The 27,293-nt window shown below is 35.8% G+C and overlaps 1 protein-coding gene and 3 long non-coding RNA genes across 5 annotated transcripts in view; 3 read left to right on the forward strand and 1 right to left on the reverse strand.

The window, feature by feature from the left end:
• Positions 1 to 419: 419 nt before the first annotated feature.
• LOC141374990 (uncharacterized) lies at positions 420 to 3,675 on the forward strand. The gene is made up of 6 exons (XR_015495966.1): positions 420 to 498; positions 1,370 to 1,405; positions 1,504 to 1,645; positions 1,837 to 1,950; positions 2,043 to 2,181; positions 2,631 to 3,675. It is a non-coding gene; the product is annotated as an uncharacterized LOC141374990 (long non-coding RNA).
• Positions 3,676 to 3,968: 293 nt separating this feature from the next.
• On the reverse strand, positions 3,969 to 11,133 carry LOC147836052 (uncharacterized). Of its 2 annotated transcripts, XM_087261548.1 has the most exons (5): positions 10,310 to 11,133; positions 6,805 to 6,942; positions 6,092 to 6,242; positions 5,572 to 5,936; positions 3,969 to 4,108 (listed from the first exon to the last, which is right to left on the reverse strand). In XM_087261548.1, the coding sequence occupies exon 1, from the start codon at positions 10,806 to 10,808 to the stop codon at positions 10,344 to 10,346; it is 465 nt and encodes a 154-aa protein (XP_087117674.1). In that variant the 5' UTR covers positions 10,809 to 11,133; the 3' UTR covers positions 3,969 to 4,108; positions 5,572 to 5,936; positions 6,092 to 6,242; positions 6,805 to 6,942; positions 10,310 to 10,343. The 2 variants fall into 2 exon arrangements, with proteins under 2 accessions (XP_087117674.1, XP_087117675.1); XM_087261549.1 differs by lacking the exons at positions 3,969 to 4,108; positions 6,092 to 6,242 and having other exon boundaries at positions 5,557 to 5,936; positions 10,310 to 10,901.
• Positions 10,925 to 27,293, forward strand: part of LOC147836053 (uncharacterized) — a 191,178-nt gene continuing 174,809 nt past the window's right edge. Inside the window, exons 1-2 of the long non-coding RNA XR_015495965.1 lie at positions 10,925 to 11,758; positions 12,524 to 12,646. This is a non-coding gene — a long non-coding RNA (uncharacterized LOC147836053). The remainder of the gene's footprint in view (positions 11,759 to 12,523; positions 12,647 to 27,293) is intronic.
• On the forward strand, positions 25,132 to 26,319 carry zgc:195356. The gene is made up of 2 exons (NR_036681.1): positions 25,132 to 25,603; positions 25,782 to 26,319. It is a non-coding gene; the product is annotated as a zgc:195356 (long non-coding RNA).

The raw sequence follows: 27,293 nt of genomic DNA on the forward strand, positions 1-27,293 counted from the left end.
GCAACTGAAATCTGCAGGAAGGTAGAACCCTTTGACTGCAAATAACCTTTTTGATTAAAATGGTTCTATAATTTTTGAATCATAACATAATTATTTAGTAAAGATTATGAAATAATTATAAGTTATAACACAGAGAGACAAAGCTTTTTGAGTCAAAACCTAATAAAATGAATGCTGTGGTCAAAAACTTAATCAGTGTACAGTATGATGGGATTTTTTTATGCAGGTTTGTACAATAGCATATAACTTATAGGCCTAGTTTATGTTTAACATTTTTGACAAATTATTTTGTGAAATAAATAAAATAACCAATTTATTTAGACTGTGCAGTAACATGTTGTTATGGTTTAATAATTTATTTGAAACTAATAATCATAAAAAAGCCCTCTGGTGACGTCAGTCATTGACAAGGACATGTCATGGACCAGTGGTGAAGAGCCTCGAGAGAAGGTTAATTTTGCGAAAGGAGAAGTCCACTATTTCAGCTTCATCATTCAGGTAGTACATTTAATATATATAGTGAAATATTTTGTATTATGAAGTAAGGTTTCTATTTGATAGAAAATCCCTCGTGTTATATGGTAATACAGATTGAATGGGGGTAACTTTAGCGTTAATATGGATAAACACTGTGCTTGCGATGACCTCGGTCGTCACCCTTCGGTTCAGAAATCTGTTAAGTTGAATTTTGTTCTGCTTTTTATTCGAAATAAGTTACAATATCGCTATACTTGTTTGTCAGTACTACTAATTAAATTACCGATAACAGTACACAGCTGTGTTATTTGAAGGCGAGCTTCGAGAGAGCGTGAATGAAGCATGTGCATGTTACTTTAAAATTAACTAGATTTGTGCCGATTTCATCGTGTTTTTCTTGTTGTTTTTAGCTCCAACCTTGAACAAACGCTCACTTTTAGCTTGGTTCGTGTGTGTTTTATCAGTGATTGAGCTAAACTCTGCAAAGTAGTGGACATTACTGCCCGCTTTTGAGACGTTCCCGCTAGTCTGCATAAAACCGCAAGATAGCAGTGCACCGCTCGTGCCCGCACAGGCAGATTCGTGTCCGAGTCTGTGCACGCGCGGGAGGCCAGTCACGGTGGCAAGTTCTCCCTATGGCCAGTCCGCCCCTGAATATTATTGAAACCTTTAAAAAGCCAAACATATTTTAACAATCCATAGATGAAAGATCAGGTCTTATTTATAAAAGACACAAAAATGCAGATTAAATGTATTGTGAAATTATATATATATATATATATATATATATATATATATATATATATATATATATATATATATATATATATATATAGTGCAAAATAAGTTTAAAATAAATATTTTAATGTATATTTTATTTTTCTTCAAACAGCCTGGAAACTGAACTGCATCATAAAACTCGTGCTTGGTATGTATCATTGTTTTAAAATCCAAACAAACTGTATTGTGGTCAGTAAAATGAAATAAATATTATAAAAGACTTCAAGATTGTATTTATCATTACAGAAAAGTGTCATGGGACCCATATTAAGTTTCCAAATTTGATCTGCTGCACACAAGTAGCTTTGGAGAAGAAGGATCCCATGCAGCTTAAAGAAAAACACAAGTCACATCCATATTTGTTTGACATCATCTTCAAGCACACCTGGTAAAGTATTGTATTTTATAACATGCATAATTCAGACTTTTTGGTTGTTGTGTACTGAAAAAATATATTTATCAAAAAATATTCTATTACTTACTACTGCTGTTTTAATACAGTGAGAATATTAAGGTCGTTGCTTAAAAAAAGTCCTGCAGAGAAGAAATATGTATTGAAAGGTGTAAATTTGCCTACAGGATTCCTTGTTGCAATGTCTTCAAAACAAATGTAAAAATGAAAGGATTTCAGTGGTGAGCTCATATGATGGGATCAAAAGGAAGTGAACTGGACTCTGAGGGACTTAACACAAGGCAAGTTCATTTCAATACATTTTATGTCAAGATTAATTCTGTGATTTAAATTCATATTTACACATTCTACAAATGCTGTCTTCTTACCTCAGATTGTGATGGACCTAGAATGCGACATCGTTTACGAATAAGTCAAGAACCAAATGAAACACACTATTTTCCAGAGTACAGATTATGGAGGGGTCTGCAAAAGTAATGGAGCAGTTTCTTCTTATTGGAGTGCCACAGCTTGTGAGTAACCAAACACTGTTACATTGTGTGCCAAATAGATATGAAAAATCTGTGTATATGACATTTTAAAGCTCATTTGGTAAAGCAATGCATTAGCAATGCCAAATGTGTTCCAGATCACACATATTAATAAATGTAGATTAAACACAATCTAAGTCCCTTTGGATAAAAGTATCTGCCAAATATGATGTATGTTATTTGATAAACAATTATTTAGTTTTGTTCTTATTCTAATTTTATTGTTTTATTTAATGTTCATACTAAATTGAGGTCACTCAGAAATGTCAATTTCATTAAATTCTGTAACAAATGAAATGCAGATTAAATAGAAAATATATTACAGCTGTCTACACTGTATTTCTGTATTTTTGATGACTTTAAAGTACTTGTATTGCTAAAAATGTGTCACTAGGAAACTTACACAAAGTAAACAAAATGTTTTAATTTAGGATGCTGCATATAAGGACTTAGTGAAGAACACAGAAACATCTTTAAAAGAAATGGCCCAATAGAAGGGAAGGAAAGAAGGAAGTACTCAGCATTGAAATATTGTTTTACAGAAATCCAAAGGTCCTAACAGCTCTCCTGATTCCGTCAAAGCTTGAAGTGTCAGCATTACGATGGCCAACACTCGCTCACTATCCTTCTGCTCCCTCATTTATCAGAGGCACCACAGTAGAATGAATAAGCAATTACTCTTCACTTTCCAGCCGCAACCCAGCACTGGGAAACACCCATACACTCTCTCATACACCTGCACACATTCACTTACTATGGCCAATTCACCAATACCGTACGCATGCCTTTGGACTGTGGGGGCAACTGGAGCACCCAAAGGAAACCCACACAAACACTGGGAGAACTTGCAAACTTCACACAGAAACACCAACTGACCCAGTCAGGACTCGAACCAGTGACCTTCTTGCTGTGATGTGACAGTTATAACCAGTGAGCCACTGTGCCACCCATGGACAAAACTATTTACGTTATAAGAGAGGCCGGCAAACATGGACATGTTACAGGTTGTAGAATGGCTGTTCTCAGTGTTTTGTTTAATCATTTTGCAAAGTTTTGTGTGCCATTAAGCACTTTCTTCAATAACTTTTATTGAAAATTATGTATAAAAATGGATGTTGCCATGACCAGTACATGTATGTACCGTCAACTTGTTGAAATTGTAGTGTTATTTAATAGATGTTTGTGTATTGTTTCTATCTGCATTGTAATACATTTTTCATCATTTTAGAGATGTTTGAAAGTTAAGTTTTGTATTTGTTCAATCAGTAAATAAGCTTACAAATGTTTAATAAAAAGTGAAATCATTAGAATTAGATTTTTGAATGCCATTAAGCTGTTAATTATGTTTACTAATTAAATAGTAAAAATGTATAATGTTTAGAGGTAGATCTTATACAAAGTACGCAGAGGTGCAATTTTAAATATTATTTAAAACTTATTTTGTGAAGTAAATTGAATAAATTTAAACAATTTGAATTTTCTGCATTGGTTTTATTTTTTATTCAATAATAAATAACATTAATTCAATAATAAATAAAGAACCCTCAAATGGTTCTAGTTATAACCCTTTTTGGGGTTCCATATATGAAGCGCTTGAAAGAACCATTTGGGGATCTATTTAATGAACCCTTAAATGGTTCTATTTTTAATCTTTTGGGGTTCCATATATGAAGCGTTTGAAAGAACCATTTTTGGTTCTATATAGAACCGTTTCTTTTAAGAGTGTAAGCTTTCGGTCAGTTAAATAACTTAGGAGTGAAGGTGTGTGATCTTGTTGACTGTTGTATGTATTGTATCTTCAGCTGGAATCAGAGGGATTGCTGTGCCGGGTTCTGTCAGGAGCGCTGGGTCTCTCTCTGGTCCTCTCCTTCATTCTGGTTCCTCTTCAGTGTTTTCACCTGAGTTGAGCCTGCGGCATTTTTATGTTCAGAATTATACAATTTTGACATCAGTCAGAAACAATAACCGGGCAAGTGCATAGATATTTAGAATCTTTAAGAATTCCTGTATTCAGTATCTCACAGAACTTAGTATTTAACATGTGTTCCCAAGGGACAACACTATTGACCTTATGCTGCAGTGCTCATTTTTGCAATTGTTTTAGAACTTCAGATTTAATTGCCTATAGGAGAAATAACTAATGGCAGAAAATGGTCTAACTACTTGCTCTACAAACAACCGTGTTCATGACTGTACATAAAAAGTGGAATAAAATAATAAGAAAACATCGGAACATCAAGCAGCATAACAAGCTGTTTATAACCTCTAAAAATCTATCTAAGTGAAAGAAGTCTCCAGCCAAAAAGATTCATTTGGTGGCGGCCGCCCATACATGAAGAATGGCAGTAAAATATTCAACATTTTTTTATTCTGTCTTTTATTTTTATATGTGGAAATTTATTTTTGTGACCCAGGCATACATTTGTCATTTGATCAAGGAATCACAACTCTTTCATGAGTTATTTAATATTTTGGTTTGATGTTATCTTTAATGATGCTGATAATAATGAATAGACTTTATTTATAACCATCCCAATTAAATACAGTTGACCAATAAGAAAGAAGAAATAAGAGACCAATGAGTCAGTTTGTCTGGATTTATTAAGCATGTTATTCCAAAAAGGTCTGATAACATTTCTTCAAAATTTCAAATAAAAATAATGTCTTTTAGAGCATTTTTTGAGAAAATGGCAACTGTCATAAACAATAATGCTGACTGAAAATCAAGGTCGGTAAATTGACATCTAAACACCTCTAGAGACAGGACCATGTCTAAAAACTGATTTTTTTCTTTTTTTAAATATTTGCCAAATGATGTTTAACAGAGCATAGAAATTTTCACAGTATGTCTGATAATATTTTTTTCTTTTGGAGAAAGTCTTATTTGTTTTATTTTGGCTAGAATAAAAGCAGTTTTAAATTTTTATAAATTATTTTAGGGTCAAAATTATTAGCCCCTTTAAGCTATTTTTTCGGTAGTCTACAGAACAAACTATTATGTTTAGAAATGTGTTGGAAAAATAAACAGGCTCACCAAACCTGCATTTACTCCAAAGCACAGCAAAAACAGTCCTATTATTATTATTATTATTATTATTATTATTAATATTATTGTTATTATTATTATTATTATTACTATTATTATTATTATCAATTTTTTTTAACACTTGAGTACTTTTTTATTTGATGTTAAACATATTCAAATAGCAGTATTTATCTGAGATCAAAAGCTTTTGTAACATCATATTACAATGTTGAATAACTTAAAGTGAGTTTTTTTTGTCAAAGAACATTGTGAAATTAAAAGTTTTATTTAACAAGTACACTTTAAATTGAACAAAAGTGAGGATAAAGTCATTTATAATGTCTTACATTTTTAATTCCGACAAATCCAGTTTTTCTAAATATTCTAGTCATCAAAGAAGGCTGAATAAACTCCTCCCTGTAAGTCTGTCCGCTTTGCCCAGCAGGATGTAGATGGACTGAAATCCCACCTGAAAGAAGCAGAGGAACAGGATGCTAAAATACTTAGAAATGGAATTGAATATGGTATCAGCAAGCTATCAGAAAATGAACAGCTGTGATCATTGTAATGTATTTTGTCTCTGCTGTGTAGTCTGTTGTCCAGCGGAGGGTTCCAGAAACTGCGGGATGGCTTTCGAAGGTCGTTTCAGGATGGCCAGCCATTCTGGATCAAGCTCGAGCTTCACGTAGGAGCTTCCTCCACAATCTGCAATCTGCAATGACAAAACAACTGAATCTACTTCTGGATCTCACTTCATACTGAAACATGCTGGATGACGGAAACAGCAGGATCAATATCTGAAGGAAGAAATTCATCATGTGAGAGAAACTTGCTGATCTTCAGGGCAGCATTATTCATTATTCTTACCCTGAAGGGACAAACAGCTTGTTGACACCACAGCCTGCCTGAATATTGTTGCTGACCATGACCATCCTTTTATGACCACAGTGTACCCATCTTCTGATGGCAACTTTCAGCAGGATAACATGCCATGTCTTGAAGTGCGAATCATCTCAGACTGGAAACATGTCAGACATGACAATGAGTTCACTGTACTCAAATGGCCTCCAGAGTCACCAGAGCTCAATGCAATAGAGCACCTCTGAGATGTGGTGGAACGGGAGATTCGCATCATGGATGTGCAGCTGACAAATCTGCAGCAACTGCTTTCATGATGCTATCATGTCAATATGGACCAAAATGTCTGATTAAAGTGCCAATTAAAGGCTTTACTGGGTTAATTAGGTTAACTGGGCAAGTTAGGGTAATTAGGCAAGTCATTGTATAACAGTGGTTTGGTCTGTAGACAATCGAAAACAATATTGCTTAAGAAAACTAGTAATATTGATCCAAAGTGTTTTTTTTTACCCAGAAAAAAAGGAAATACTGTGATAAATTCCTTCTTCTAATAAACATCATTTGAATAAGAAAAGAAATGTACAGGAGGGCTAATAATTTTGACTTCATATTACAATGATTGTCACTACATAAGCCATGTAGTGTGTGAAACAGGCTCAATCCAAGGTAACTAAAAGTTTTCGTTTGTCAACAGCACAGAGTGACAGTGAAGGAGGACCCACCTGGTGCTGCATCAGTGTTGAGTCGAGTGCAGGTGAGCAGAGATCCAGTATCTGGACTGCAAGTGCTCTAGAAGCTCAGCAGAAGCAGCAGGGCTTCCCAAAGTACTGCTCTTCACTTCCTGTCTGAGGAGCTTCTTCCTGCGCACAAGAGCATTCATGTTACTGTACTGATAAATGCCTCAAGAATAAACATGCAGCAGGAAGATGACTTTGGGCATCTACATCTGGAGAAATTCAGTGAGAATGTTTTTATTTCATTAGAGAGGAGTCTGATGTGTATTTAATCTATTCCAATCCATTTCCAGTTCTAGTTGTTTTTAACACAACAGTAAATCTGACTGCTTGACACTGAAAACTGCATTTATAAAATGTGTTGCAATAATTATAAAACACCAAATGTCATTTACTATAAACAAACTAGGTCAAATTTAAAGTCCCCCTACTGTGCACAAAAATGGAACTGTCCAACTGTTGCTTTCCAACTTTTTAAAAAAATTTTTAAATGGGTGTAATTCAATGAACTTTTGCTTCACTTTATTTAATCAAATGTGTAGAGTCTTCACTGCTCATCATTGCTGATCTGTACTTTGCGCACCAGCTACTGGGAGAGAATGATTCAGCATTTTTATTGTGCAAAGTGTTTTCTATAGGGGGGATTAATGCAGCATAAATTCATGAAGTCAAGATATGTTTTTACTTATGTATTTAATTAGTAGTAATAATGCATTACTAATGCTAGCTAATGGCCACTGTGTGGATCACTGTTACTGCAATAGTTGCCAATAATTGAATTGCCAACCAGTTTATCACAGCCTGTTATAAAGCAAATAAACTTCTATTGTAGTTTATGTTTTCATATTGCCATTGTGTTGTTTTTTCTAGCTTAATAAAGAGTGAACAAATTTACATTTACATTTAGTCATTTAGCAGACGCTTTTATCCAAAGCGACTTACAAATGAGGACAAGGAAGCAATTTACACAACTATAAGAGCAACAATGAATAAGTGTTATAGGCAAGTTTCAGGTATGTAAAGAAAGTGTAAGAAGCAAAACATTAGTATTTATTTATTTATTTTTTTTAGTAGTTAGTGGAGGAGTCAGAGAGGGAATTGCAGATTAGTAAGGAAAGTGGAGACTAAATAGTTGAGTTTTTAGTCGTTTCTTGAAGACAGCGAGTGACTCTGCCATTCTGATGTAGTTAGGGAGTTCATTCCACCAACTGAGAATCTTTTAAAAATGCTTATATTTATATATTTATTGCTGAAGAACAATGTCAGTTTTCTATTGGCCTCAAAGTAAATGATTTCAGATTCTTTGCATATTTTTGCAATTAATTTATTTAGAAACGAGGATTGATAGTAAAAATTGTCACTCGTTAAATCAATTACTATTAGAGTTCATAAATATAAAAAACTAGTTATTATACACTTAGTTTAAGAGTAGGCACTAAGGGCCAACTCTATTTCACCAAGGTCCACTTATTTTAAAATGTCTGGCCTGGCCCTTACTAATAGTAGTAGTAATATAGTATTAGTAATCTCTGGGTCAATAATAATTCTTTAATTAAACTCTGAACTCAGTTTTATCTTATGCTCATGGTTACTCAGAGATTATAGAAATTCACGTCGTAAATTAGGTCAAATTTACTTTTTTATTTATTCAAAACTTACTGAGAATTGCATTAAACATGACCTTAATAACCACAAAAGATTTACTTGTGAATGAATCCATGTTTTCAATAGTCCAGAGAGCGCTTTACTTCTTTCTGAATGATTCAGTTGTTTGACAAAATCATCTTACTCATTATACACTACTACCACTACTGAAAGATTTAGATTCTTATTTTGAGGATTATTTCATTTTTTAAAAATTATATTTTTTTCATATTAAAATGCAATAAAGTACAATAAACATTATTATTTGAAATTAAGGGATATTTCACATGCACAAAATAATTTTGCCATCATATACACACATTTGTGCCATTTAAATCTGTATCAATTTCTTGATATTGTAGACTATTTTCAGTAAATGTTTAATTGTTTACTTCTTACCGCATTTATCTCAATAATGGCTTGAAATCTTCTTTCAGTGGTAGTTTCTGAGTCAATTTTATAACATTAAACACAGAATTTCACAATAACTTGTATTAATTCATTTCAGGATAACCAATAGTATTTTTAAGTGGTCCCTTATCTTTATTTTACCCCAGGGCCATAAGTATTACATGTTTGCTGAAATAATCCATTAATTTTATTTATGTGTTTCCATGAAAGAAGACCCGCTTTTTACCCACTAAAACTTTAAAAAAAAAATTTTTTTTGGAAAAAACACTTTTCAGTGTGTGTGTGCGTTTATGTGTGTGTGTATAAATTGTAATTTTATCTTTTATATATATATATATATATATATATATATATATATATATATATATATATATATATATATATATATATATATATATATATATATATATATATATATATATATATATATATATATATATATATATATATATATATATATATATATATATGATTTATATTATATAATAATAATAATAAAAAAAAATTATATATATATATATATATATGTGTGTGTGTGTGTGTGTGTGTGTGTGTGTGTTTATGTGTGTGTGTGTTTATGTGTGTGTGTATTTATGTGTGTGTGTATAAATTGTAATTTTATCTTTTATATATATATATATATATATATATATATATATATATATATATATATATATATATATATATATATGTATATGTATATAAAATTACAATTTATACTCACACACACACACACACATATATATATATATATATATATATATATATATATATATATATATATGTGTGTGTGTGTGTGTGTGTGTGTGTGTGTGTGAGTATAAATTGTAATTATATATATATATATATATATATATATATATATATATATATATATATATATATATATATATATATGCGTGTGTGTGTGTGTGTGTGTAGAAATTGTAATTTTATCTTTTATATATATATATATATATATATATATATATATATATACATATATATATATATATATATATATATATATATGTGTGTGTGTGTGTGTGTGTGTGTGTGTGTGTGTGTGTGTGTGTGTGTGTGTGTGTGTGTGTGTGAGTATAAATTGTAATTATAAATTGTAAATATTTTTTATATATATATATATATATTTTTTTTTTTTTTTTTTTTTTTTTTAATAAGCATCAAACATCAAGCTGCAAACCGTGTGAGGGACCCTAACCTACCCTAACCCAACTAACACTGACAACCCTAACAACAACCACTAATGTGCCAAAACCACTCAGAGGAGACCAGCAACACGCAAGAAACCGCCTAAACGCATGTCAACCTACATAGCCACAGCACCGACAACCACCAAAACATCCAGCAATGTGATGAAAAGTTGAATGAAAAGTGAAATTTGATGTATTGCAAACTTATTCTGTAACTATATACAATATATACAGTATGTACATACGCGCCCATGATCCTCCATCTGGCACTTGGATGGCTCAGTGCCTGGGCTTCTTCCTCCGGGGCTCCTTGGGCAGCGGCTCCTTGCTGATGTCCACCACGATGTGAGGGGGGACACTGGACCCGGATCTGACCTCTGTGATGACCACGCGTCCGTCAGGCAGCTCGGTCTCCTGCAGTGCAGGCCGGTCCAGCTTCTCCCACAGCCGCTGCTTTACCTCCAATCCGTGCTGAAGAGTGTACCGGCCTGCACGCTTCCTCACGGTGGAGTCCATCACACTGTGGTAGATGGTCTGAAATTCCTGCACACTCCTACCGTGGATGGAGAGGGGCTCCTCCTGTGGACACTCACCCACTGGGGAGACTGAAGCTGCAGGACGGAGGGCAGGAAGGACCGCCGCGTTCCGCAGGTGTCGCTGCTCCACGGAGGTGCGCTCCAGCAAGAAGTCCCCGAGGTGTCCAGGGAGAGTCCTGGTCCTTCTTGATCGTCGCAGAGTCATCATGAACAACTTCTCAAACTGATGTAAGTCAGCCAACAGGAGATTAGTTTAGAGTTGTGTGGGTTTGTAAACCAACTCAGGTTGCCGGGGTGACAGAATGACGAGGGTCATTTAAATGTAAACAGTAATTGATTTCAGCGCTCAGTCAATTAGAGCAGCACGAGCTTTATGTTTGTACAGTCTTTGTTATTAAATACAGATTTTTTTTAAATAATTGTAAGGCATAATAACAGAGGGCCCATAAACCTAAATAAATAAATATTTACCCCGTTTTTCCTAATTAGGATAGTTTTACTTTTGAACTTGAAAATCGTCACACGTTTCAGTTCACGTCAGAAAAAAAAACATTAATAATATTAAACCAATAAAGTAAAATCTTAGCAATGCCACATGACATCTCCTTTAGCCAATAAAACTTTAAGATATTTGCCATTTGCTTTACATAATTGGAAAACAGGAATGAGACATCACCAGACATTATGCTGTCAAAGCACGATGGTATTGAGGACAAAACCAGCAAAAACAACAAATAAATACGCAAATATAAAAATAAATGATTAAATAAATCCATAAATGCCTGCATAAATAAAATAATAGCCTAAATGAATAAATAATAAATATTCAAATAAATAAAAATCCTCAAATTCCTGCATCAATAAATATTTAAATAATGAATAGTGCGGGCAGGTAAATAACAATTGATAATAGGTCGTTAAATATATTTAATAAATAATTTTATGACGGACGCATAATCAAACATGCGAGGTATTTTTTTCGTGCACGCGCATAGCCATGTGCGCGCGGCCCGGTCCGGTCCGCTTATCTTAGTTTACAGCTGCTAGCAGCATATAATTATAATGATGTAAGTTGCAGCTCTATGCCCGGGAAAAGACAGCAGTCTGGAGCCGAGAAGAGGAAGAAAGTACAAGATGAATCGTGTGCATCACTTTCAGGTAATAACAAGTAAATTAGTGAGGCTAGCTAACGTTTAAACTTCGCCACAACTGCTATGCATTGTGCTTTAGACGGGACATGCTCCATGAATTTTCACGTTTGCCCCTCATCCCCAAGTTGCTGATAATTACACAAACTCAATTATTGTTATTAACTCGAGCATTACTTTACAATTCTGTTTGCACACCAGCTACATACTGTACACACGCACTGCGCAATCAATCCACTGTTTCTTTTATTTATCATTATATAGTTATTGTGTTATATAATTATATATTATATCATTCTTTGCAAACTGCAGTTATCATTGTTTATTGTTTTGTCTATTTCTACATTTCTTATTCTTCTGTTGTTATTTCTTGTATCACTGCATTGACAATAAAGTCTCTTTAGTCTTTTTAAAATAACAAAACTGACGAATATTCTGTGATTTCTGAAAGATCAATAATATAAAATGAGTCAAATTACTGTAAGTCACATGCCAGAAACCATTTTTATTGCATGAAGTCAATAACGATATTTTTTTTTCTGAATGTTAAAGTTTTTGTTTAAAAATACACTAATTAATTCCTAAAAACACAACTGTCTTTGATTTATACTGAAAGAAAGGGTCAGCTTTTGTCACCATAGATTACAGTGCAGATTAAATCCACATTTTGATTGTAGTTTGTAAACATTATGAAGTGCTTGACTAGCCTATTGTTTTAATAGTATGTCATGAGTTTTTCTTTAAATGACTGTTTTCTTCTGTATTGTACATGGAGGTCAATGCCAACATTTGTTCCAAAAGAAGATGAGGCGGCCTGATCCAGCACTGCTCCAGAGACACCAGCTGCTGCACAGGTACAGACACAGAATGCTGCACTGAGGACCGTCAATCTCTACAGGTACAGAGAGAGCTTTATTCCTTACCTTTTGTAAATGTTTGAAATTAGGAATGTGTTTTGTTTGTGTGCTTTTGCTCCTCTGTGGGGGCACCACAGTAAAATTTAGCATAAGGGACCCTTCTGGCCAGCAGCAGCCCTGCTCATTAGCATGTTGACTTGAGGAAAAGTAAATCTGGAACTATGTTCAAGAAATAAATAAACGTTTCAAGGGGAAAATAAACTTTTACTTTCCCCCCCAACATTTGTGTAATTATATATACATTTATTTATTTGCATATTTATTTATTTATTAATATATATTTTATATACATTTATTTATTTGCATATGGGGAAAAGTCTATGGCAGGGTATTGGAGAGGAGGATCCGGCCAATGGTTCACCCTAGGATCCAGGAGGAACAATGCTCTTACCCCTCATGCCACTGCTGTTCTCGTTCATAGCCTTGTCACATCTCATTTAGATTACTGCAACTCTCTTCTCTTTGGTCTCACTCATAAATCTCTCCGTAAGCTTTAGTTGGTCCAGAACTCAGCTGCCCGTATCATCACCAGAACCCCTTCTTCTCATCACATCACCCCTGTCCTGCAGCAGCTTCATTGTTTGCCTGTTTATTTTCAAATTGACTTTAAAATCTTGATGTTAACATTCAAAGCCATCCACAATCTCGCCCCTCCATATTTGTCTGCCCTCATCCACGTTTCTGTTCCTTCTCGCATCCTGCGATCTTCTTCCTCCCTCCACTAGTCTGGTCCCTCTTCTCGCCTTTCAACTATGGGCAACAGAGCATTTAGCCGCTCTGCTCCGCGACTCACAACCACCTGCCATCAGAAACATTGACTCCCTTACGCTGTTCAAATCAAGACTCAAAACCCACTTATTTAAGATGGCTTTTAATACTTATTTTTATTTGCACTATTGCTGTGTATATCTTATTATTTCTCTTGTTGTTTTATTGCTCTTGTTGATTGTACGGTGTCCTTGAGTTGCTCGAAAGGTGCCTTTAAATAAAATGTACTATTATTATTATTATTAATGCGGTTTTCGTCCGGGCCGTGGTACACTGGACCAGCTCTATACCCTCACCAGGGTCCTTGAGGGCTCATATTAGTGTGCCCAATCAGTTCTGATTGGCGATCTGTTGAGGGCCATCCCGTCCCTGTATGAACAGAGTAGGAGTCTGGTTCACATTGCCGGCAATAGGTCAGATTTGTTTCCAATGCATGTTAGACTTTGGCAGTGCTGCTCTTTGTCACCAATTCTATTCATAATTTATATGGACAGAATTTTAAGGCATCCTTGGGCTGGAGGGGGTCCGGTTCGGGGACCACAGGATTTCATCTCTGTTATTCACAGACAATGTTGTTCTGTTGGCTTCATCGAACATGGACCTTCAGCATGCAATAGGGTGGTTTGCTGCAGAGTGTGACGCGGCTGGGTTGAGAATCAGCACCTCCAAGTCCGAGGCCATGGTGCTCCCCCGGAAAAAGGTGGGTTGAAGGAAAGTCCTTACCCCAGGTGGAGGAGTTTAAGTATCTCAGGGTTTTGTTCACAAGTGAGGGAAGGATGGAACGTGAGATTGACAGGCGGATTGGTGCAGTGGCAGCAGTAATGCGGTCGATGTACCGGTTCGTTGTGGTGAAGAAGGAGCTGAGCAGAAAGCAAAGCTCTCAATTTACCGGTCAATCTACTCTCACCTATGGTCATGAGCTTTGGGTCATGACCGAAAGGACAAGATCTCGGATACAAGTGGCTGAAATGAGTTTTCTTTAAAGGGTGGCAGGGCGCACTCTCATGGAGAGGGTGAAGAGCTCTGACATCCGGGAGGAGCTCGGAGTAGATAGAGCCGCTGCTCCTCCACATCGACAGAAGTCAGCTGAGGTGGCTCGGGCATCTGTTTATGTGTGCATAAATTTATAAAAATTATACAATTTTGACATCAGTCAGAAACAATAACCGGGCAAGTGCATAGATATTTAGAATCTTTAAGAATTCCTGTATTCAGTATCTCACAGAACGTAGTATTTAACATGTGTTCCCAAGGGACAACACTATTGACCTTATGCTGCAGTGCTCATTTTTGCAATTGTTTTAGAACTTCAGATTTAATTGCCTATAGGAGAAATAACTAATGGCAGAAAATGGTCTAACTACTTGCTCTACAAACAACCGTGTTCATGACTGTACATAAAAAGTGGAATAAAATAATAAGAAAACATCAAAACATCAAGCAGCATAACAAGCTGTTTATAACCTCTAAAAATCTATCTAAGTGAAAGAAGTCTCCAGCCAAATAGATTCATTTGGTGGCGGCCGCTCATACATGAAGAATGGCAGTAAAAGCATTCACAATTTTTTAATTCTGTCTTTTATTTTTATATGTGGAAATTTATTTTTGTGACCTAGGCATACATTTGTCATTTGATCAAGGAATCACAACTCTTTCATGAGTTATTTAATATTTTGGTTTGATGTTATCTTTAATGATGCTGATAACAATGAATAGACTTTATTTATAACAATCCCAATATATAACAATATATCAATTAGTGACAGAATAAAATTTATTGTTTTTGGTCAATTTTGACAGCTGTTTGGGGGATTAGGCCAAGCTATTTCTACTTTGCTGTAGGCCTATACTGAAAAGCTGAATACGTTAAAGCCAATAATGACTATAGCCTGACAGATGAACAAATAAAATTAAAACCTTATGAATAAATAGTATATTTCGTAAGATACTGCATGATCCAGAAATAATATTATTTAATACATTTTTTAAGTTTTCATTACATTTTAGGCATGAAATCCACACTAAATCCATGGGATCCGATGGGATCAGTTTAATTCAGGTTTTTTGGATCAAAGTGATCCAAATCCTACAAGAAAGGTCTGAAAAACCCAAAGTAAAGATTTGATCCAGATCAAAACCAAGATTGGATTACGTGATCTAATCCAATTAGGTAATCCATTTTTATTCTTTTGAAAAACCTATTTTTAAGATTTGATCCAATCCCTTATCCAAAATCCTTGTAGATTACTTTTGAAAAACCGGGCCCAGAAGTCAATGATTGATTTTAACTAAGTAGCTTGACATGTTTACTGTTCCAAAATAATATAAATGCTTCCTAAAATAAAATATTCTGTGTTTAATGGGGAAAATTATATTTTATGTTTTGCCAAGGTAATTAAAAATAACTTTTTTTGGAGCAGTAATCACAATACCGTAAAAATGTGGTATTTTTATCCAAGGTTATCATGTGTCAGAAACGTACTGTATACCATCCCATGCCTAGTCAGCATTAGTATCTGCTGCTGTAATTAGAAGCATCAGTGTCAATACCCAAGAAATCAGCATAGTGTGACAGTATACTGCGGTATTGATATTTAGAGAACACCTATGTATCTGCATGACCCTGCTCACTCCTCACATCCACAACCGTCTTCTTGGTCTTTTTTATCTTCAGTGTGAGATGGTTAGCCTCACTCAGTGTGACTAATTTCGACACTTATTTCTGGTATGTGGTCTCATCGTTGTTTGCAATAAGACCAGTGACTGTGGTGTCATCCGCAAATGTTACGATGATGTTGTTAGCAACACAGACATGTGTGAAAATATTGTACAGTGTTGGGCTGAATACACACTTTCCAGTGCAGCGAACTGCGAAACTTGTCGCACAAGCTTGTGTTTCCGGTCTGCCGCATTCGCATGCGTATAAATGAAAGTCTATGGGGCGAAAAGTGCAGTGTGACCGCAGCTTTATACAGCTTATTTGTGAGTGTTGAGTTGATGATACAACAAACTTTAATCAAGAGTCTTGCATAGCTGTATTTATATTTTTAAGTGGGTTTTTAAGTATCCTCTGTTGATCTGTTTGTTCAGAGGTGTCAATCTCAGTTCCTGGAAGGCTGCAGCACAGCTGAAATCAAGAACTGCGTCCCAAATCGCATACTTACAGTATGCACTATTCTACGTCATTTTGTAGTATAAATAGTGTAAGTAGTGTGTTCACACTGAAAACTCTAAAAATAATAAGTGCACTTTAATTACCCGGATGATGCACTCATTCAGCCTCTAAAATGAAGTGTGTAATGATAGACACTTCACGCACTCAACGACCGCAGGATGCTTACGTAGCGGAAGGGGCGGAGCTATCGGACGCAAATGTAGAATAACTTTGTTTATTTTGGATGGTGAAAGCAAAATTCTCCTACGAGAGTGATTATAGCGCCTCCCGATGGTGAATGCAGCAATACTCACGGCAGGTATTATTTGATAATTCGGTTGTTTATTTCACTGATTTGGCAACCGTCAAACATCATCAGAGAAACGGTTTGAATTTCCGCGTAGTAAAAAAATATTAGTGTGCCATTTGGGACGCCACTACATACATATACTATCCTGTTGAGTGTGTAAGTGCATAAGTACATAGTGCATGAGTGCATAGTGTATAGTGTGCCATTTGGGACGCAGCTAGTGTTAAATTACCCTGAAGAACTGGCTTAGTATGATCAGGTGTGTCAGGATCTTGATCAGGATCTGCGACAGCAATTGGAAGTACATTCCCAGTCTCCTACATTTATTTTCCGATTCCAAAGTGTTCTGAGGATAGCATTCAGATGGTTCAGGTCAAAACTAGGCCTTCCAGACTGTAAAACAAAGGTGTCAAGCTAAGTTCCTTGAGAGTCACAGCCCATGCAGAGCTTAGCTCAGGGGTCACCAATCTCCTTCCTGGAGGTCTGGTGCCCTGCAGGGTCTAGCTCCAACTTGCCTCAACACACCTTCATGGGTGTTTCAAGTATACCTAGTTAGACCTTGATTAGCTTGTTCAGGTGTGTTTGATTAAGGTTGGAGCTAAAATCTGCAGGACACCGGACCTCCAGGAACAAGTTTGGTGATTCCTGGCTTAGCTCCAACCCAAATCAAACACCTGATCCAGCTACTTGCGTCCTTCATGCTTATTTGAAAAGTATTTGGTTTGTGTATTGGAGCAGGGTTGGAACTAAACTCTGCAGGGCAGCGGCCTTCCAGGAACTGAATTTGACGCCCCTGCTGTAGAGGTAAACTACAGATGTCTGTCTGAGATGTTATTCCTAAGTAATCCTAAGTTCCTGAAGGTGTAGTTGAAGAGTAGGTGTAGGTAACTGCTTTAGACAAATAGTACTTATCAGCAGGATGATTTCTAGATAAGAGAAAGGGTATGACTGCTCCCATGGGTTGATTTGTTGAGATGAGTACAGATTGTTTGTGATATGCGAGAAATGTTGACTCCCCTTATCTGACAAAGCATAGCAATAAATGTAGAACCTGTATCCATCTCTCGTCCTCTAAGGGAAATTCACACAATATTGAAAAGGTTTTCATCTATTACTCATTACACACTTGTTCCAAATCCTTTTTTTTTCTTCTGAAAAAAGATGGAAAGCAGCAGCAATTGACTTGTTTTTTTTTTTTTCCTTTTTAATTTAGATTTCAGCCTTTTTCATATTTCAAGGGCACTAATTGCATGTAAGGGATTGAAAGTGTGGATTTAGTACTTAAAAAAAAAATTGTTTTACTAATGTTTTTTTTTTTTTTTTTTTTTGGTGGTGGTGGTCCAAGATGAAAACAAAGGCTGTATTCAAAGTGTTCCTGTGTGCTGTTGTTGCTATGGTATGCAATTGGCATCTGACGTTTACCTTTATTGGATGACTCTATATCACTGTGAACGTTTTAATGGCTGAAGATGTCAGATTCTACAAAAGAAAAGTTGACAAAGAAAATACTTTTCATTGATATGGATTTATTTAGCTCCAGTCAGCTCCAGTCTTTTCTGTTTCATTTGTAATTAGACGGCCTTGTGAAGTTTCAAAAGCCACTATAAAAAGGAATACAGACTCATTACATTAGAATGCTGTGAGTTTTTTAACATTGTAATTGATCTATCTCTGGATGTGTTTATGGCGGCAAATAGTTTTGTCGCGTGTAGACCTGTAATCTGCTCACGGTTCACTTCTCCTCGCGCACAAACATCACCGCTGCGCTCGATTAATATTGGCATTTATTTGCTGCCATATGTTTCCTTCATAAACAACTGTCTGCACCAAATATGACATGACAAAACACAACAGAAACATTTAAATACTAGCCATTCTTGTATATACTAACCAATGCAACACCCAATACACGATAAACCAATTTAAATAACTCACTGACTTTTCAAATCTGTGTTAGTTATTTCATTTTTAAGATCTGAGGTAAACTATCGGCTGCTGCTATTAGTATTGTGATAAATGTCACAATGAAAACATTGTTTTTTTTTCTTTGCAGTCTAAATAAATCCTAAGCATTAAAAATGCTTTTGCATCAGCTGTATTTACAAATATATCCTATAATAAACTATGCTTAAAAAAACAGCTGAAAACTGCTTATTTTTACATTGCAAGATGCTCCAAAACTGTATAAAAAACACAGTAAACACCCAAAACATCTGATTATGATCTTTAATCATTTGACATGTTCACAGACAGCTGCTTGGTGTCCGTTGTGATCAGTTTTTACCTTCGATGAAGTTCTGGCAGTTTCAGAAGTTTTCAGGTACTTTCCTGCAGTGTGACAACAGCTGCGATGAGCGTCAATCTAAGAACCAATAAGAGCGCAAACGGTACACGCAAAATTGCCACTACAGATTGTTTACGTTTGTTGTGAGGAATCGTTTCGAAAAGTGAGATAGTGAAAGTGTCAAAGCTGGATGACGTCAAACACCAACTGTTGTTGGTGTCCCGGGGAAAATCCTCCTGCCTATACCGACAACAGTTCATCAAACTGGGCTCGGCTCAGTCAGAAAGCCTCCATCATCTAGGTTAAGTTTCTGGTTAAACCCTGCCCATGATCCGTGTCTATTCTGAAGTGAATTTGACATGCAAATTAAGCAGATTTTGAGGCGCGAATGAAGCAAATAAACTCAAATGTTCACACGTCTATTTACACACATATAGCACAATTTATCTGCTTGTTCCGCATGTGGTGTGAACACAGTGTTACGGTGTGACATAGGAGCCATGTTCATGCAGTCTGACATGTAACAGTCTTTCAGGATTATAAAAAAATCCTGGTGTGAGCTAGCCTTTAATCTTCATTCTTTTTGTCTTCATCGTCTTGGTCTTTGTCATCATCTTTGTTGTCTTGATCTTAGTCTTCTTTGTCTTAGTTTTCATCTTCATTTTCTTGGTCGTCATCTTGGTCTTGGTCTTTATCTTTGTCCTTATGGTTGTCATCTTCGTCTTAGTCTTGGTTTTCATCTTCATCTTCATTTTGGTCGTCATGTTTTTTTGTCTTGGTCTTCTTCTGGTCTTAATTTTCATCTTTGTCTTCTTGGTCTTAGGGTGCTTTCAAACCTGTGAATCGATTCATTTGTTCCGAAACAGGGATTAAAATTTTTACAATGTTGCTCTTTGTTCTTGGTGCACTTCGCTTTCACACGACAAAGTTTCTAAACGGACAAAAAGAGCTCAAACAAGTCATGTGTGAGTAAACTCTCCTTACATTAGTCAGAGTTTATTTATTCCTGCTCAGCTGTCATGCATCCTTATGTCTTTTTGCTCGTTGCCATAAATTAAAATAAGCTTTCCGCTGGCGATGAGCAATAAGACATTATAAGCAGGAAAGCTGCGCTTTAACTTTGAATGGTGACACCCACAGACATCGTCACCAGATATAAATCAGAGGTAAGACTCTCTCATACAGAGCCCTTGGCTAGACTGCAGTTCGGTCAATGTTCCTAATGGATTACCAGCTCTCATTAATAGTTCAGCATGCTTTAACTTTCGTATTTACCATGAAACAACCATTTACCGGTAGGAATGACATCCTGCCCTACTCATAATTCTCTCTTCATGTAGCCATAAATGCCTATTACATATACATAATACACTGTGATATAGCCGGGCTCGTTTAACTTTCTCACTCAATCGATCTGCTCCTGAGTTCGTTTCAATTGAGCCGAGATTTGATTCAGGCAATCTCGGATTGCTTGTTTCACATGTGCCAAACGTACTGCGGTAACTGGGCAAACACAAGTCTAGGTGTGAAAGCACCCTTAGTCTTACTTGTCATCTGCTTTATTGTCTTGGTTTTCTTAGTCATCGTCTTTGTCTTCCTGGTTTTAACCTTCCTCTTCTTGGCCGTCATCTTCGTCGTCTTAGTTTTCGTCTTAATTTTCTTGGTCTTTGTCGTTATGGTCATCATCATCTTTGTCTTAGTCTTGGTTTTCATCTTCTTTGTCTGTTTTTTTTTTATCTTAGTCTACATCCTTATGGTCGTGGTCATCTTTTTTTGTCTTGGTCTTCATCTTTGTCTTTTTGGTCTTCTTCGTCAGCATGCTTTAGTCTTGGATTTCATCTTCCTCTTCTTGATCGACATCTCCTTTGTCTAGGTCTTCTTAGTCATCATCTTGGTCTTTATTTTTGTCTTTATGGTTGTTGTCATCTTTGTCTTCCTCTTTCATGTTCCTCTTCTTGGAAGTCATCTTTTTTGTCTTGGTCTTCTTAGTCATCATGGTCTTGATCTTTGTCTTTATGGTCGTCATCATCTTCTTTGTCTGTCTTCATGGTCTTAGTCATCTTCATCTTTATTCTTGTCCTTATAGTCCTGGTCCTATGGTCCTATTTCTGGTTTTATCTTCTACTTCTTGGTCGTCTTCTTCTTTGTCTTGGTCTTCATCTTTTAGTCTTGGTTTTCATTTTCCTCTTCTTGATCATCATCTCCATTGTCTTGATCTTCTTAGTCATTGTCTTGGTCTATATTTTTGTCCTTATGGTTGTTGTCATTTTGTCTGTCTGGTTTTCATCTTCCTCTTCTTGGTTGTCGTCTTCTTTCTTTTAGTCTTCTTCGTCTGCTTGGTCACTGTGATTTAGCCGGGCTCAGATAGTTTTGCTTTCTCCCCTCCAGAGTTTGTTTCAATTGAACCGAGACCACCTCATCAAGGCAATCTTGGACCAATAGATTTGGTGCGGATCCGAGTGCTGGTTTCACATATGCCCAACGAACAGCACTAACTGGGCCAACAGAACAAAAGTCTAGGTGTGAAAGCACCCTAAGTCTTCTTCATAATCATCTTAATTGTCTTGGTTTTCTTACTCATCGTCTTGGTCTTTATGGTCGTCGTTATCTTCGTTTTAGTCTTCATCTACAATTTCTTGGTCGTCATCTTGTTTTTCTACATCTTCATCATCTTAGTTTTGATCTTTGTCTTAGAAAAAAAGTCTTCAAAGAGAAACTAAGTTAGGTAAAGCAAAAAACAGAGAGTCTTCCAATAAGCAACAGCACAGTTTAATTTCAGAGATGTTTGCTAATATAATTTTAGGTTCATTTTTTTAAATTAACACTTAACAGTAAGAAGCTGCAATACAGATTATTGAGCTGAAGCTTGACTACAAAATAAATCTCAAATCAAATCTGTCACCAAATCGCAATTTAGAGTTTCTCACCTCCCTCTAGGGCCAGTGTCCCTAGCTGCTTGCACTCTCAGCTGTCACACTTCTTTCATTTATTTATTTGACCATAGCCTCACTCTTTTTATTCATTATTTTGCTGCAGCTCCACTCTTTTTATTTATTTTCTCGCAGCACCATGAGCAAAATGCAGCCTGCAGGTTAAAGATGACGCAACTATCATTCGTCCCCAAACAGCGGCACATAAGTGAATATAAGAATTTGAATAATTCATATTAATATTACACCTGGTATTTGAAAATCAGATGATTCACTACATTAATAAATCTGACATAACTTGACCTTGCAGATTGCAGTGCAATACTTATTTTTTTATTCCAGACACACCATTAAAACAGTGCCAATGTGGTCCAGTGGTCAGCGCGTGGTGTTACGGTGCTGCAGACCCCAGTTCGAACCTCACCTGCATATATTTTTTTATTATTTTTTTATTTATTTTATTTTTAGACATATAATACTGTTTGTATTAGATGGACATGTTTATTTATTTTATTTAATTTTTTTTGTATGATCACCGTTACAAAGGACTGGATATTTATAAAGAATTTTGCACGGAATATTTATTGCATAAAAGGACATTGTGATGTTTTAAACAATAGTGGTGACATATAAGTGGTCCAGTGGTCAGTGCACCATGTTATGACGCAGCCGACCTGAGTTCGAGCCTCACCTGAAAATTTTTTAAAATTATTTTTTAGTTTTATTTTAAGACATAGAATACTGTTTGTATTAGATGGACATGTTTATTTTATTTTATTTTTTGTATGATCACCGTTACAAAGGACTTGATATTTATAAAGAATTTTGCACAAAATTTAAATTGCATAAAAGGACATTGTGATGTTTTAAACAATATTGTTGACACATAATTGGTGCAGTGGTCAGTGTACTGTGTTATATATATATATATATATATATATATATATATATATATATATATATATATATATATATATATAGGGATGTAACGGTATCAGAATTTCACGGTACGGTAATACCTCGGTATGAATGTCACGGTACGGTATTTATTGAATCATTTACAGGAAAAAAAAAACTTTTGAAAATACTCCAAAAAAGTGCCAAAAGTGTCAATGACATACAAATTAGCCATCTATCTGTTAGCTTTGAAACAGGAACTTCAATTTTAATAACAAAAAATTATTAAACCATGTAAAAAAATAAAGTTTCAATTTAGTATTGTTGAAAACTCATCACATTCAACATTTTATCACTCACTTAGATAGAGATGGGTTTAAAGAAAAATTATCATATAATTATAATCTGGTAAAAGCTGGTATCTCTGGGTATTTACAATGTCCCCTGCAACAGAAAAAAACCCTCTCATTTGGGACTGAGGTTTCTGGGACAAGAGAGGTATGACTTGGCCCATGTTGACAGCAGTGGGGTAACATTGTGCATTGTCTTTCCCCCACTTGAGAAGACAAACCATGAGTGAGATAGAGGTCTCTTTGCCGTACAGGTCAATGTCTGCATCAATCTGAACAGTGCTGTGTTTCTGCAGTCCCCATGACTGTTATTAGTCGTATTCCCCAACTTGCAGGCACGTGGACACATAGGGCTCAACCTGTGCAGTGTACATGCCCTTTTTAGTCTTGGATAGAAAATGCCCTTCCAAAACGATAAAAAGTGCCCCCGCGACGCGACACAACCTCCGTCCAGTCCAGCCCTTCAGTAGGCGCGCGACAACACCTCTCTTGGTATGCGCGCTCAACCCCCCCCCCCCCCCCCCTCGGCGCTTTACAATACGCGCGCCACAACACAGCTGATCAGAACGCGCGCGACAGCACCGCTATTCAGCACGCGCGCGGCGACAACACCCGCTTTAGGTTCGATCATTTCCATCTTTTTTTCATCTCCGCTACTAGCAGCACACTCCATTTCCGCATTACTGGATCTGTAGCGACAACAGACCGCAAAGGATTATGGCCACGCCGGGGCTGATGGGAAATGAAGTTTCAGCTACCTCCCGTTCGCTTCATTCGCCTGAGCAAATTTTCTCTGAAGATCTATAGTTTTACCGAGTCATGCGACTTCGGTAATATCGAAAAAATTTAATATTGCGGTATGACGGTATTTACAATACCATTACATCCCTAATATATATATATATATATATATATATATATATATATATATATATATTAGGGATGTAATGGTATTGTAAATACCGTCATACCGCAATATTAAATTTTTTCAATATTAATATATATATATATATATATATATTTTTTTTTTTTTTTTCTTCCTTTGTTTTAGTGTAAAGACATATAATACTATTTGGGTTACTTATATAGGTGGACATGTTTTATTTTTATTTTTGTGTGACCACCGTTACAAAGGACTGGATATCTATAAAGAATTTTGCACAGAATATATATTCAGATATTGCAGGAAAGGACTTTTTTTTTTAAGATTTGGGATGGAAAATGTCCTCGAGCTGGGATTCAAGCTCGGGATGCCCTGAAGTGCTACTGCATCATATGTCAGTGCACTAACCACTGACTAGGCCATTAAGCTGACTGAAGATGATGTTAAACATGTGAGTATTCATCTGTACTTCACATTAAACTAAAGAATGGCTTCAGAACATTTGGGATATAGTAGGCCTACATGATGACTTTCTAGTGCCTTATAATAAGCTACCTTCATAGCTTAGTTGGCTTGTAAACACAGATTATAGCGCACAGGCAAGATTGGATTTGTATCTGTACCAGTTGGCCAATACCCGATCCAGCAAAAATATGTATCAAACCGAATCGGGATCGGTGCATCCCTATCAATGGGTCAGTGTTGTCATATGACTTCTAGATAAAGCCCAAAATTCTGCAGATGGAGATGTAGAAAGTGGCTATTCCTGCTCTTTCAACAGCAGGTAATTTGTCACCACAGACACCAACTGACAACCAGCCCAGCTCTATTTATCAGTAACCATGTCTTGACACGCCTTCAGGTTAAATGTCAACTCGCGTTGCTTGGCAGGTGAAACGCACAAAGTGTACCGCAATGTAAATCAACAAACCCTGCTAAGGATGACCATGCAGAAGTGTGTTTGCTGTACCTGCACCGATGCCAACAGGAAGTTCAGTGTGTTGTCATAGGAATCAGAGCCCTGATTTCCACAACAGGAGACATACTTTGGCAGAGATTGTACTGATGCACTTCTGAAGAGCAACATTTGCTTATACCGAGACGTTTGGTGAAGTTTTATTGAAGTCTTTTAGAATTATAACACTTGATTGAGACCGTACAATGGGGTGCAGCTCAAGTACAGGTGTTCAAGTTGTGGATCCAGCCAACATGCCTGAGGACAGACCTGATTCAGCAGACACATCAGACAGAGAAGATGAGGAAGATGTTGAAGCCTCAAACACAGAGAATAATGAAGTTGAGGCTGAAGACAGCTGATTATACGTCTTTTGCTTTCCTGGCTACATTCCTCAAGCTTCTAAGGTAAGATTCTATTTTGAATTTGGCAGGAAACTGCTTGATAGATAGTCAATAATAAAGGTATTTTTTTCTGGTATAGTGAGAAACATGCATTAAGTAGACCTGTTGTGTTTATAATATCATGCAATAAATATTGCATGGGTTTTTATTAATGTTTTTTTTTTTTTTTTTTGTATTTCAGCTGTGATGGAATGAAGTTTCCTGGCGAGTGAGATGAGCTTCAGACCAGCCTGTTACTTTACATGATGTCTCCAGTCTCTACATATTTGATTTTTGTCTATCACAACTACCTTTTTTCTGTGTGTATATATAGTATAGATGTAGTAAGTATCAAATATGCTTAAATTTGTAATCATGATATCAATAGCAACTGTATTATTAGCAGATCATATTCTTTAAGAATGTAAATAAATATTTCTGTATAACATGCAATATTTGTTTGTTTTTTACACTACAGATGCTTTGAAGGGACAGTTCACACACAAATTTAAATTGTGTCATTATTTACTCATCATTAACTTGTTCAAAACCCATTCGAGAAAACAAAGAAAATATACTGAATTGGAAAGCAGAAATCAATGACTTCCCTAGTCTTTTTTTATTATTATTATGGATGTCAATGGCTGCTTTTTACCCAACATTCAACATGTTTAACAAAATAAAGAAATCCATAAAAATTTGGAACCGATTGAGTGGGAGTGAATAGTGAGGAAGTTTTTATTTTGACATGAGTGATCCCTTTAATTTAAGAAGCTGAAATAAACTTGCAATATCCTCAAAAGCCACCAGATGCCACCCTCTCTCTCTTCATTTTTATTTTAAATTGAGACACTTGACAAGAACTGAACATTTGTGTTTCAGTTCAGGAAGTGTTTTTATTTTTGTGTTTTGTTTCATATTTGAAACAGATTTAGATAAGTACATTTAGCATAACTAAATGAAAATGAGAAACTTTCCTTGGCTATTTGAAATAAACTAAGTTAATTCTTTATACAGTATATCTTTTTAAGCTAACATCTATTTCAAGAAACAAAAATAGTTTGCATCAAAGAAACAGTGTAGTTCAGGCCTGTAGCCAGGTGAAAGGGGTGGTTCTTTTTTCTCAAAAAGTGGATCTTGCAGTTATGCGGCTACTTTTCTATTTAATCATGAGTCTTATACTGCATTTTTAGTGATATTTTATCACTATTTTTTTTTAGTGATGGTCATCATAACCACAATTTCTGATGTACTAAAATTATAACCACGCTGTTTGATGTGCCAAAAACATTTCCTAAAGATTTCAAATAAAGAAATATGACAACAATACTCAACTTTCCTCAGTCAGAATTTGAGATGCCAGAAGTCATAGAAGCTACAGCCGACACAGGATTCCACTTGGTTTTAAAGCCTTCTTAGATGGGCTGTTTTCATAGGTATTTTTTACAATTTATTATTACATAGAGGTCAAAATAGGTCAAATGAGCTCATATATGGGATTAATTCTGGACCTTTGTCAGTGAGGGGTGGGTTTTTCAAGCCACTCAAACCACACCTGGCTAGAGGACTGTAGTTTCAATAAGCTTAGGATATAATCTAACTTTTACCAGTTAACTTAACTGTTTTGAAGTCAATATTTTGATTTTACAATTCAGTAATTCATTTGTATCAATATCTGCTGTTAGTACCCACACGGCTGCTTCCCCACACAGAA

This window comes from Danio rerio, chromosome 7 (assembly GCF_052040795.2).
Source record: "Danio rerio strain M-AB ecotype USA chromosome 7, GRCz13ab, whole genome shotgun sequence".
Classification (NCBI taxonomy): Eukaryota; Metazoa; Chordata; class Actinopteri; order Cypriniformes; family Danionidae; genus Danio; species Danio rerio.

What these genes read in the sequence shown, in the direction of transcription:
- LOC147836052 (XM_087261548.1), bottom strand. Translation starts at nt 10,808, where the DNA reads ATGATGACTCTGCGACGATCAAGAAGGACCAGGACTCTCCCTGGACAC.